Consider the following 13,154-nt stretch of genomic DNA (forward strand, 5'->3'; position numbering starts at 1 on the left):
AGATTGTAGACCGATGCCCCATTCTATTTTCTGATGTACTCCTGGAAAAGAGCTGATCTTTTCTTGAAACATGCACTTTGACATGTCCATAATAAACAGCATGTTTCTATTTCTGCACATCATTCTGTATAATCAGAAGATTATGTTTGTTCAGAACATTTAACTGCAGATTGTTTTGCAAATGAGGCAAAAATATTCAAATAATTTGTTTTGTGAATACATTACATTTAATCATTTAGCAGACGCTTTTATCCAAAGCATTACATTTTTGTACAAAATTTTATATCTACAATATAAATGAACCTCAAATAATATATATATATATATATATATATATATATAAAGCCAGTTAACAGCTGATGTTGCAGTGTTGCTTTAACTTACTGGTTTAATGTCAATGAAGCTGCGCTTTATTTCAGCCAGGGTTTCCGTTGTCCGGTAATTACCGGACATTGGCCGGAAAAAAAATGAAATGTCCGACAAAATTAAATCTCTCCGGTCAAATTGTCCGATTAAAATTGCCTTATAATCCCGCCCCCCTAACACAATCTGAATTTGAGAATAAGCCTAAAATGTATAAAGCAAAAATACACCGACCTTTGGCTATGTTATAAAGGAACAGGCTCTACCGTTTGAAAGTTATTAAACATTATTACATGGCTTGGTTGAATTCCAATGTGGAATGCGGTCTGTTATTTCTTGATATCAGACCGCTGCGAAGCACTAACGGCGCCAGGATTTTGATTGTAGGTGGGCCTCCAGAAAACTGGATGGGCCAGTTAAAATAAGCCAAAAAATAAATAAAATAAAATAAAAACGGGTTCCCCTTCATCTCCGTTTCAGCGCTTTTCTGGGCACTGAGGACAGTGACTCAGTAGTCTACCTGAATTTAATGCGTAAAAAAAAAAAAAAAAACCTTAAACAGGATTTTTTTTTGCTGCTTTTTTAATACAATTACAATTTCATTTAATTTATTGTTTAATACAATTATAGGCCTATTATTTTTAGTTTATTAACAGCAACAACAGCTGTAAAGATGAAGTTGACGATGGCCATCTCCTTATGAACGCGCCTATAGAGAGAAATGCACATCATGGATTACATAATCAGAGAGTAGCCTATTTCTTTTCGTTTTAAATTGTTAAAAAGACATTTCAAGCTTTCTTAAGATATATTTCATGTCTGTGAGGCCTACGCTGAGTTTCGTTAAATTAGGATGAGATGCGCTCCCGTTCACGAGCAATGCAAGTGACCGCGCGGGCGCCTGCATGATTAGGCCTATCGTCTGCTATATTTGCTGCTTATTTATTAAATACAGGCAATTGGTTGATAAAAAAAATATTAAAATTAAGATACAATTTATACAAAACGAAATTCACTTCAAAAAAGTCTTTCTACAAAACCAAACTTAATTAAGTGGTCAAAATCATGTCTGACCCGCTCCATGTCTCTCGATATTGCGCATCCTATCCTACTCGTGCGGTTCACTTTTCATAATCAACATAAATTATATATAATTATTAATAACATTATAATATTTTAACAAATATTAAACTAAATGAGCTTATTTAATGGCTACAACACGTATAGTAGACCTAGACTCTCTATTTGTACAAATTGCTGCACATTCTTTTTATTCAGAATTTTGCACACATAAGTTGAAAGGCATTTGTTTGTGCATGCATAGCAAAACATATCTGCAACATTTATCAAGTTCACTGATAATTATGCGCGCATTTATTAATTATTATCTTAATGAATAATGAAACAAGGACGAACCATATAAACTGCGTTGTTTGTTTAGAATGAAATGGATCGCAAATAGATCCGAATGAAGAAATGTACAAAACCATAGTAGAAAATGGGTCTCGAGTGTTCCTGCAGAGAGGGGGTTCTCGCTGCAGAATCGGATCAAGACGAAGCAGCGAAGTCGCCTAACAAGGTTACGCGGCTTATGCGCATTGCAGGTTGTGGAGAGACACTGGGAAGTTCGCTTGAGTAAAAACAATAGGCTTCAGATATTCTATGTGGGGAAGGGGGATTGATTTGTTGATGAATGTGAAACCATAGTAAAAACAATTGGCGTTGATTGACGCCAATCGGACGTTCATGTTTTTTTTCCGTTTTTTTATTTGAAAGTTAGGCTAATAAACATGTTGCATTCGGCCTGATTATGTCATTTTTTTAAGTTACATAGCCTTCCTCCAGTTTTCCTCAACTTGACTAATTAAGAGGCAATATTTGACCGGCATATCATCAAAATGTCCGGAAAACTAAACCTCTGCCGGTCACTTTGACCGGCACCATTTTTTTCTAGCGGAAACTCTGATTTCAGCATAAGTTGGACGGACCATTTTCCCATCTGTGCGGTATGGCGATGATGGCAGAACAGCAGGAAGGGTTTTAAAGGCAACTTCACCACGAACATCTTGAACGACAAGTTTACAGAAAGAATGCTTACAGTTTTCAAAAACCAATGGATCAAATCAAGTCTCACCCTACTTTTTTCTTGTTTAAATAATTACAGTATTCCTGAAGAAATGTACCTTTTTTATTCAATAACATGCCAGAAAGAGTGTGCTTACCATAGATATTTAGATATTAAAAGTAATTTTGGAAATTTCATAAAGTGATATGAAACTATAATTTGGTCAACAGATCTGAAACTACATGTGCAGAGACTAGAAATGGTATACTTTATGTGATTTTAATAGGATGTCCTACCATTTGACAATGTTTCCAGACTTTCTAGAAGGACATCAGCAGCCCTGGGTTCTTTTCTTGCAAAAAGTAAAATCCGGTCAGTGAAGACAGGAGCCCAAAACTCATAAAGGCGGTTTGCATTGTCAGGGAATAAAACTCCAAAGTCCTGTGATATCTAAACAAAAACAAAAACATTTAAATTGAAGCATTTTACTTTTCTAAATAATGTAGGGCTACAGGCTACTACAGGCCAAGACAACCCTTCAGTAAATTCCCTAAAATGCATATAATTATACTCACCATTCCAGGAAAATCGTAAAGTCTGGTTTATTTCCTCAACAATTTTTGTACCAGAGGATCGAATCCACGCAGCACGATGAGGTGCTGTACGTATCATTAACTCCTCGACTTGGCTGTGAGGGCTTCTGTTGTTCCTTAGCCACTCAATCATTGTGTGAAGTTCAGTCAAAGATGACTCAGACTCTACAGCAGATAAAACACACTAAAATTAGGGAAAACATCTGAAAAAAACTTGAGTGATAATAAACTATCTTAGTGTTTCCCAAACCTGGTTCTGGGGTACCCCTAGCAGTGCAAATGTTTTCTCTCTCTGATCAAAAACACCCGATTCAAATTATCAGCTTTTTAGGCACACACCAATTAAATAATAATTTACAACAACAAAAAATGAAATCATGTCATCATTTACTAACCTAAAAAAACAGTTCTGGCCCTTGTTTATGATTGACAGAACCATGTTGGAAGTTGTTGTAAACATATAGGCAAGTAATTTAGGAAGCTAAAATTTAGGATGTAAAGGACTGAATTTGCTTATTTGAGTAATCCATCCCATTCAAGCACTTGTAGCCATAAGAGCATTGCTTCAGTTCTGAGGATTTTATTAGATAATCATCAAGTGTTCTAAAATAGAAGCAAATAAAGTGAGAGACTATACATGTAATATAGGCCTACATTTATGTAATTTTAATGCTCTGGTCTTTGCAGATATTTAAAGATGGCCATCTTTAAGCATGACTCTTTGGATTTATAAGAAATGATAACACTTGCGCATGAATCAGCTGTCCTCAGCATCATCGAGCAGTCCTTATTGTTGAGCCCTGGCTACTTGTCCAGTTGCAAGTAAAAATCTCACTCACTTGCTCCTTCAAAAATGCACTTGATTCGGACAATCATGACACATCCCTAGTTCTAACCTGGCAGTGGAAAACTTGGTCGGGAAGAGGAATTCTGTGATGGCTGTGGATGGCTGTGCTGTCTCTGACTGTGTGGGGCTCTAAGACGTTTCCCAACATGTTTCCACATTGCGTAGTCTTTCTTCCAGGTAACCTGTTGCAGGGTGACGATAACGACCAGGTGTATACCATGACTCCTGCAGCAAAGAAATATAAATAAATCACTCTTACTGTACGTTCACACCGCCGCCGGCGAGAGCGGCAAAATTCGCTCTTGCCGCCCTGCCACCGACGCCGTAGAAAGATTCGGGGACGCTCTGACGTAGATTAGAATGCGTGATTTTTTTCCTCTCAGGCGGAGGACTTCTACATTCCGATTGGTTGCCGCCGAACCGCGTCATAGCTTATTACCATAAAGTTGACTTGATTTCAACTCCTCTCGCCGCTCTCGCCGTCCAAGACGCGCCGCGCCGCCCTCGCCGGAGCTCGCCGCCGGCTCTCATTGAAAATGAATGGCTTCCGGCCACTTTGACGCTCTCGCCGCCGGCGGTGTGAACGCACAGTTCTGAAAAAAAGTGGGGACTGATACTCTTTATCAGCTCTCGATTATCTTCTAATCAGAATCAGCACAACTTACATATCCATGTCCCTCGTTGTTCTTCAGGCAAGGAAACTGGGCAGTTAGTGCCAAAGCCATCTCCTTTTTGATCTCAGCTGATGGGCTTTACAAATAAACAATAATTTAAATAGGCTAGTTTATTTATTTAAATGTATTGGTCAAGTGATTTTACTTGTACTCACGTTTCCCCAAAACTTTCCATCAAATGAGAAACCAATAACCGCACCATCTGACGTCGCTCCTTGAGGCTTAGGTGCCCGTCTCGGTCTAAGGATGTTATTAATGTTGATCCTCCAGATTTTCTGAGTATTGCTCGTATATCCTGTGAAAAGGAGAATGCATGAACTAAAACATTCCATTCAATTCATTCTTAAAAATATATATAATAAAATAATTGCCAAAAACTCAAGTTCGTGTGTATTAAAAGACATGTTATTACAAAGGTTGAGTTGCTTGTTGTTCTTGTCTGGCAGCTTTCCACTATTGTCTGAGTTGGGGTTATTGGGTTTATCCTTATAGGTGACTGATTGTGACATGACTGATTGTTAACAGGGCTGTGACCCAGAGACTGTAAAAAAAAAAAAATAGAGGTAAATATCAGATGGTATCAGCAAGTATCCACAATGACAATTACCTTTACCTGTATTGAAGATTCTATGGGTGCAGCTATGCAGAATTGGTCTCACCCTTTCTAATTCCCATACATGTGTATTTAAAGAAAAGAAAAGATCATAAAAAAATAAAAAATAAATAAAAAAACCCTCATTTAAAGTGCATGGAACACTTAAAAACGGCGATAACGTAGAGGAATATAGTAATGGTCATCATCACAGTCAAATGACCTGACTGCGTGTAATGGGTGAAAATCAAACAGTTCACTGACACTAAGTGCTTCCAAAACTTGGTCAGGACCAACAACATAGGCAAAGTAATGATGACTGAAACAAACTGTTGTCCATCTCTGAACTATTAGCTTCATTTTTTCATCAAGAGTGACTATTTTCTTAATACACCCAAACTGAGCATCTCCATCTGTATTGCAGGACATGAAAACAGTCATACCTGGCCTATATACTGTGCCATTAACCTTGACCCATGAGGGGATATAAACCTCACTGGAATGAGGAAAATCTTCCAAGCTACCAGTAATATCTTGAACACCCTCGACTGACTGAAGAACGGACTTTTGACCTGAACCAATCTCGATTTCCTTCTTGAACAACCTGCCTGTCATCAGCTGAAAACACAGCATCATTTGGTGCCTGTATGCCATGGTTTTTGTGACATTTTTAAAATTACAAGTGACATGGCTTAGCCAACAGAAAGCATGCTGACAATGAAGACAGCAGCTCAGGTGGTAGACATTTCATTTGGAAGTAAATTAGCCCCAGTTTGTGAATTGAAGTCTTGGAACCGATGGGATTTACAATTTCACAATCATCGTTATACAGGGACAGCGGAATGGAGAGATCTTTTGAAAACAAGTGGCTGGTTTTGTACTGCTCACCATCAATGTAATCAGTAGCTACGTTTACATGGACACAATCGGAATGAAATCAATACGATTGATGAATCCGAACACGGTGTTTACATGAATGATGAATAAAGTAATCGGGTTGATGTGCGCGTTTATATGTCACAAGTTTCAAATCGGATCTGATGTTTTGACATGCGCACACTGCACGAATATACAGAGTTTCGCGCATAAATATTCTCCTCTATTGGTTCTTTATTTGTTTTAAACAGCAGACGTAATATTAATTCGTCTCTGGTCATAATTTAGAGCATATTAACCGTTTTGCCGTGCTGCTTATTGATCACGCAGTAAAAATGCCCCTCCCCGCGGCCAAAACCAGTCGTCTGTGGATGAGAATCCAAAACAAGCACTGGTGGGACGTTGTCCTGCTTCACTTTACAGACGCGCGAGTGAAATGAGGATTTTAGAATGACGGGAAACTTATTAATATGACACTTTATTCAACAGGAAGAACAGCTCGTTCCGCACGTCATACGTCATTACGCTATTTAACGTCATCGCACATGCGCAGTCCTTTCAGTTTCGGTTTTCAATCCGATCAAGTGTTTACATGTTCTCTCGATCGGATTACAAAAGGGATAAACCACCCCTTTCAATCCGATCGAAATTTCATTCGGATCGAGCTCAATCGGATCGATTAAGGTGTTTACATGAAGGTTTTTTAGTCCGATTGAGCCGTCAATCCGATTATAAGTGTCCATGTAAACGCAGCTAATGAGGGCACCATCTTTATTTTGCTTCTGAGAAAGGATTTTTTCCATGGTACCTGGACTTTCTAGAATTTTTTTAAGGACAGGCTGCAAAGGAACATATTGAAAGGTGTCCTGCACTGCTATCTGTCTCACACTGCCAGTCAGTGCATCCAAACGCTGGACATATGAATTGCCTGGAAAATGCTTAGTCTCTGGATTAATGAAAAACCCTGTTTGAGAAAAATATTTCATCTGTTTAAAGTCTGAATCCAGGTCCAACAATGGTTCAGCAGCTCTCTCAAAGTGATTACTTAAGGTACTAACATCAGGGTGATCTGAGTGACCAAGTCGATGCAAAAGAGCCATTGTCTTGGTCTGCAAGTTAACTACAATATCAGTGATCAAAGATGATGTTTGCTTCACCATATAATTAATTGCAGAATAGGTTTGATTTGATTGGGCTTTAAGCTTTGCAAGGAAGCATGCCACTCTGAAGGTTATATCTTCCTCTGCTAAATCATCCCAGTCCTCGGTTTCCTCATCACCCCCAGAATCATCAAGTGTTGTTGATATAGTCATGTTTTCTGATGGTGAGAGTGTTGGAATATGTTGGTTGTGCAAATCTGTATCTGTTGTAGATGATACTGTTTGACAAATGTGTTCTTTTAATACGTGTCTCTTTTTGAATGTTGAATGTTCTGTTACAGCCATTTCCACTACATCTGAAGTAGGAGCTAGCATTGTTAATGCCATGAATCAATCTAAGATGTGCAAAAAGATCTTTTGTTTTCCCTGAAATTGCCTTATTGCACTTAAAACATGTCAGAAAACACGCAGTCATTGTTTAGCTAGTGTAAACTTACTCCCAAAAATTCCGAATGAAATTTCTTGAATTTAACCCTGAGACCAATTCGCGGAATTAGCGCAGCAATGCTTGCGTCATCCAGTAGCATAAAGCTATCTTCATCGACTTCTTCCTCTGTGTTAAAATGAAGCAGAAAAAGAATAATTTAGTCCATGAAAAGTAAACTAGTCTTTAATTATCTTTTTTTACATTAAATCAAATTAATTTGTATAGTGCTTTTTCATAATATATATATATTGTTTCAATGCAGATTTGCAGAAAGTCATAGACTCAGTTTCACAGACACAGATTAAGATTTTAGTCTGGGACTAGGCTTAATCCGTGTCTCTGAAACGGGGCAATAATGTTATGTTAATAATGATTTACAATAGAGCAGGATTTTAAGGCTGGGCAATATGACAGTATCCTCTGAATTTTGATCAAGCCATACTGTATTGAGTGTTGTTTAGAACATATCAGTGACTTGGGCAAATGTCCGAGCAAGAGGGAACCAGTTCATTACCATTAACAAACAAAAACTTATATATATATATATATATATATATATATATATAAACCAAGCATCACTGAATTAAATAGATTAACTTACCTTGAAATGTTTCTATTAAATTGCAGAGGTTCCACTGTTGTAGTTTGTCCCTAACAAATGAATCCATTTATCTAAAACAAGTATAAACACGTTTAGTACAAAACATTAAATACAAATGCAAAATTGTCATAACATATACTATAATTAGATGCTATTCCATTAACTTACTCCTGTAATACATTTAATACAACATGCATTCATATATTAAAGCAGCTGTATGTACGTTTTGAAACATCAGTTTCAAACTCATTCTGATGGTAAACTGACTAACTTACCTAACTTACACAAACATGATGGTTAACTGATCTGACCCCACAAACGTCTGTTATAGCTAACATAATGTATATGTTATGTTTGAGTGGTGTGGCGTTGGTACGAAAAAAAAATAGTTCTAAGATATATTTAACGTTTCAGTACACATTATTTCATATATAAAAGTTATATATATACATCATAAACCCTCAAATTACTTACCTTTCACAATCAGGCTGTCGCTGATGTCCGTTGACTGTCTGATCCATTAATATTTGAACCATCGAAGCGGCGCGAACTTTAACCCAACGGTTGGTTATCACTAAAAATAACCCAACGGCATAAACAAATAACCCAACAAATTTTAATATAAGCCAACATAATGACCCAACATGCATACACCAACGGTTGGGTTACACAAATAACCCAACGTTTTTTACTGTAAATAGCTAAATTGTTTTTGGTGTGTTTTATCTCTGTAGTTCGGATGAGTTCTATGTGGATTATAATGCAGATGTGTTCGGAGAGTATGTGAGGGAGCTCCGAAAGGCACTTGTGGCATACCTAAAGGCTGATACATCTCCCAACCAAAATGATAGATACAGGATCCGGGAGACTCGTCGGCGGATTAACTCCATCGCCAGAGAGATGGTGAACCATGAGGTGTATGTGGACCCAATGGCCCGAGATCGCTGGCTGAACCAAAACCAAAATCACCGTGAGAACTACAATCTGGTCAGAGATGCATTGAAAGAAATGTTCCAGAATATCCTGCAGACCTTCCAAAAAGCATCAGACAAGATCCGTGTCTTTCGCATTACAAGAAACAACTGGAGCTGGGAAAGGTTAATCATTCTATAGGCTACAGAAACGTGTATTTGAAATTGCCGGTTAATAACGTAATTGTATTGCTCTAATATTTCAATTTGGCAATCAAATAGTAGGGTATATACTGCTTATGCAAATGTAACATTGACGCTTAACGTGAGTGAAATACCCACGCTCAGTTGTCAAGTCATAATAGGTAGCCTATATGCTGCCATTAGAGGTAAATATACAGCGTGGTGTGTCTTTTTAACCAGCGAAAATTGCAGGATAGTAGAAGAACTCGAAAAATTAGAATATCGTGCAAAAGTTCATTTATATCAGCAATTCAACTTAAAATGTGAAACTAATATATTATATAGACTCATTACATGCAAAGTGAGATATTTCAAGCCTTTACTTGTTATAATTTTGATGATTATGGCTTACAGCTTATGAAAACCCCAAATTCAAAATTAGAATATTGTGAAAAGGTTTTCATAGCTGTAAGCCATAATCTTCAAAATTATAACAAATAAATGCTTGAAATATCTCAGTTTGCATGTAAATGAGTCTATAGATAGCAATTCAACTTAAACTTAAAAGGTGAAATATAATCATATATATATATATATATATATATATATATATATATATATATATATATATATATATATATTAGTTTCACCTTTTAAGTTGAATTGCTGATATAAATGAACTTTTGCAGGATATTCTAATTTTTCGAGTTTCACCTAAGTAGGCTAAACTTTGAGAACTAGTTTACTACTAAGTTTTTCGTTTGTACTGCAGTAAGTTCACAGTCTTTTTTGTAAGCGCACATACCTGTATTTACTTCCTGTTTTCGGTCGAAGTCCACATTAGTCGATTGTCGAGTTCACGCGCTTGAATATTGGATCGTATGAGTTCGACAATCGACTACTGTGGACTTTGACCGAAAACAGAATGTAAATACAGGTATTTGCGCTGGCTGAATTAACATCACTTTTATTAATATCTTTCACATCTACTGCAGTCAGATTCACCGTGTTCACTCTGAAAGGAATCACTCACATGGCTGGGCACTTGTAATGACACATCAAGGATGTTAAGAGGCTAAAAGCAGGTTTAAAACTTGCCCCATTGAAGTCAACAGGGTGCAAATTTTAAAAAGAGGATAACACGGTGTAGGCAACACCGATTTTTGTCGTTGTTCTCTGTATTGACAGCACTCCAAATTTACAAAAAAATGAGCTCAATGTTAAAATTGACCGGAGTTCTCCTTTAAGTATACTGATATTTTTTTAGTCAAATACGTGTAGCAGATTTTTTAGTTTATGAAAGAACACTTTGAAGTATACTGTGTAGTTTAGTAGTTTTATACATAGGCCTACTTGTAAGTTTTCTTTAAGTGAAAATAACATCATACTTAAAATTTACTATTTATATATTATTTTTGCACTTTAAGTATAGGTCGACTACTATGTTTCTATTTAGGTGTTAATTTTTTGTTATACTTGAAATATAGCCTACTTTTAACTGTTCTTTAACTCTATCTATTTTTAAAAACATTCCCTTTTAGCTTCATGCATCCTTTATTATCAACATGTGGGTTCCATTATGAAATTTTAATGGACTACCCTACACAAAAATTCAGATACTCAGAGGAACATACTGTATCTGTTTCTTTATAAATCAATATTTTCAAACAATGCAAGTTTATAAGACCGTAGCAATAATACTATGTGAAAAAAGTATTTAGGCTACTCAATCAACTACAAGCCAAGTATACTTAGAATACTTAATCATACCTTTATATCTCGATCAAAAGATTGAGTACATAGTCCAAATATACTTTCTGTCAGTATAAGTCAAGTATAGCCTACTTTAGTGCAAAAGTATATTTCTGAAAAGTAAAGTATGCTCTCTTATTTTAATTTTAAAAGCAGTATAGGCCTACTAATAACACACTTGAATAAACTTTTTCGTATGCTATGGGCACTTGTGTGAACGGAGAAAAACAGAATAACATTATAGGCCTATAGGCTATATTAAAGGAATAAATAGGCATACACGAAATATTATAATGTTTGTAAACCGGTATTTTACATTATTTCTGAATGTAATAACAAAATGCTAATTATAGCATACATGATTTAAAGCCCATCTCAATACCCTCCTCTCAAAAACGTAATTTTATATATGTAGCATGTTTTTAACCATGCAGCAAATATTTTATAATATCTTACTTAAATATCTTACTAAAATATCTAAACCGTTTAACTGACGTTTTTTCCTATCATTACATTTGGCCAAAATCTTGTGTTATGAAAAGATGATGTTGTAGGTGTATTGGCTATGACTAGATGGAAAATATCAGACTTATGGCCTGTTCACACCAAAGTAGACCTACAATAACTATACAGATAGCGATAAAGATATAGTTCTAAAAATCGTTCTCGATATAATAGAATAGAATAGGAGTCCACAACACACCTATAACCTAGAAGCACTGAGAAATTATATTGTTTAAATCATTTTGAGGGCAATTTTTTCCAGCTGATGAACAATAAGAACAGTAACAGCCAATCAGAATCCATCCTGCTTTAAAGAACTCAGGCATTTAATAAACATAATAAACAGAACGGTACCGTCTGCCAGTGTGGACATAATATAGTTATCTTTGTAGTTATCGTTCAGAACGGGCCTTAAGACTCTATTTGAGGTTTTTGAGTAAAGAAAATGGTGTACTTATTTATTGAGTAGCCTATAGGCAAAAAGAAAAAGAAAAAAAACTTAAAAAATAACGTTATTACACGGTATTTTAATGGAAAATACTTCTTAGTCTATTAAATCACTATATAGTGGATGCCCTTCAAAGTAAAGGACAAGTTCTGACATAACTCTTGTTCTCTATTCATCAGTGACTAGAAGTGAGTCTGGACTAAAACCTGTTCCAGAACCAGTCTTCCTAATCATCTTATGGATCCTGGCTCCATCAAAATAATTCACCAAAATAAATGATTGGTATATATTGTTGTTGTATGTTTTTAATGTATTTTCTTTGTAAGTGTTGTGTGTTGATGTGGAAATCCATCCGATCTAACATTTTAACATCAAATTGAGCCTATGAAGAGGATAAGTTGAGCCACATGGAGATAAACTGTGCAATTGATTATGCTGAACATTTTACCTCTTGCTTTATCAAAGCAAGACATTTTTTTTATACTAGATGACTTCTTAATATCAGTGTGTGATCTCTGTGATGAACTGGCCATCTATCCTGCAAGGTACAGATCCGGTCTAATGCCACACACACACACATGGCACCAACGTAATTTATGTAAGTGCATTGCATATATAATAAACATTAATTTCTGCCTAATATATTTACGAAAAGAAACAGACTCATTTGTCCAGTCAGCATAATTTATTCTGGATTAGAACATGAGCTGAAGGCACAATGTATTTTTTTCGTTAGCATGACAATTAATGCATATTTTAGGTCACACATTTGGAATGCATTCTGATTACTTTTACAGAAACACAAAATAAAATCCTGTTCAATCTTCGTGCCATATATCCCGGCAAAACAGTTCAGCAATGCCATTCTGTATAAAGTCAAAGTCAAATAAACACTAAGATTTGGCTGCAACATGGTCTCTTAGATATATGGCATTAAAGTATATCTAAAACATGTCTTTCAACTGAGTTAAGAACCACAGGCACAGATGAAAGTTTTGACGGTCGGACCTCTCTGTAAATTCAAGGCAGTTATTCTCCCATAATCACACATTATGTGCAGTGAAGGCACAATACACATCATTTAGACAGCTGAACCCTGACCTCTGAAAGGGTTGCATACTACAAGTTAAGACATTCTAGTAGTCTAGCTCTGCTATG

The 13,154-nt window shown here is 36.1% G+C and overlaps 1 protein-coding gene across 1 annotated transcript in view; it reads left to right on the forward strand.

Annotated features, from left to right (window-relative positions):
- LOC311076864 (uncharacterized protein) overlaps positions 1–12,283 on the forward strand; it is a 35,586-nt gene extending 23,303 nt beyond the window's left edge. Inside the window, exons 4-5 of the mRNA XM_084105381.1 lie at positions 8,933–9,295; positions 12,176–12,283. Coding sequence (XP_083961507.1) covers positions 8,933–9,295; positions 12,176–12,182 — 370 coding nt within the window. The 3' untranslated portion in view covers positions 12,183–12,283. The remainder of the gene's footprint in view (positions 1–8,932; positions 9,296–12,175) is intronic.
- Positions 12,284–13,154: the final 871 nt, after the last annotated feature.

Source organism: Abramis brama (genome assembly GCF_963993115.1).
Source record: "Abramis brama genome assembly, chromosome: 25".
Lineage (NCBI taxonomy): Eukaryota > Metazoa > Chordata > Actinopteri > Cypriniformes > Leuciscidae > Abramis > Abramis brama.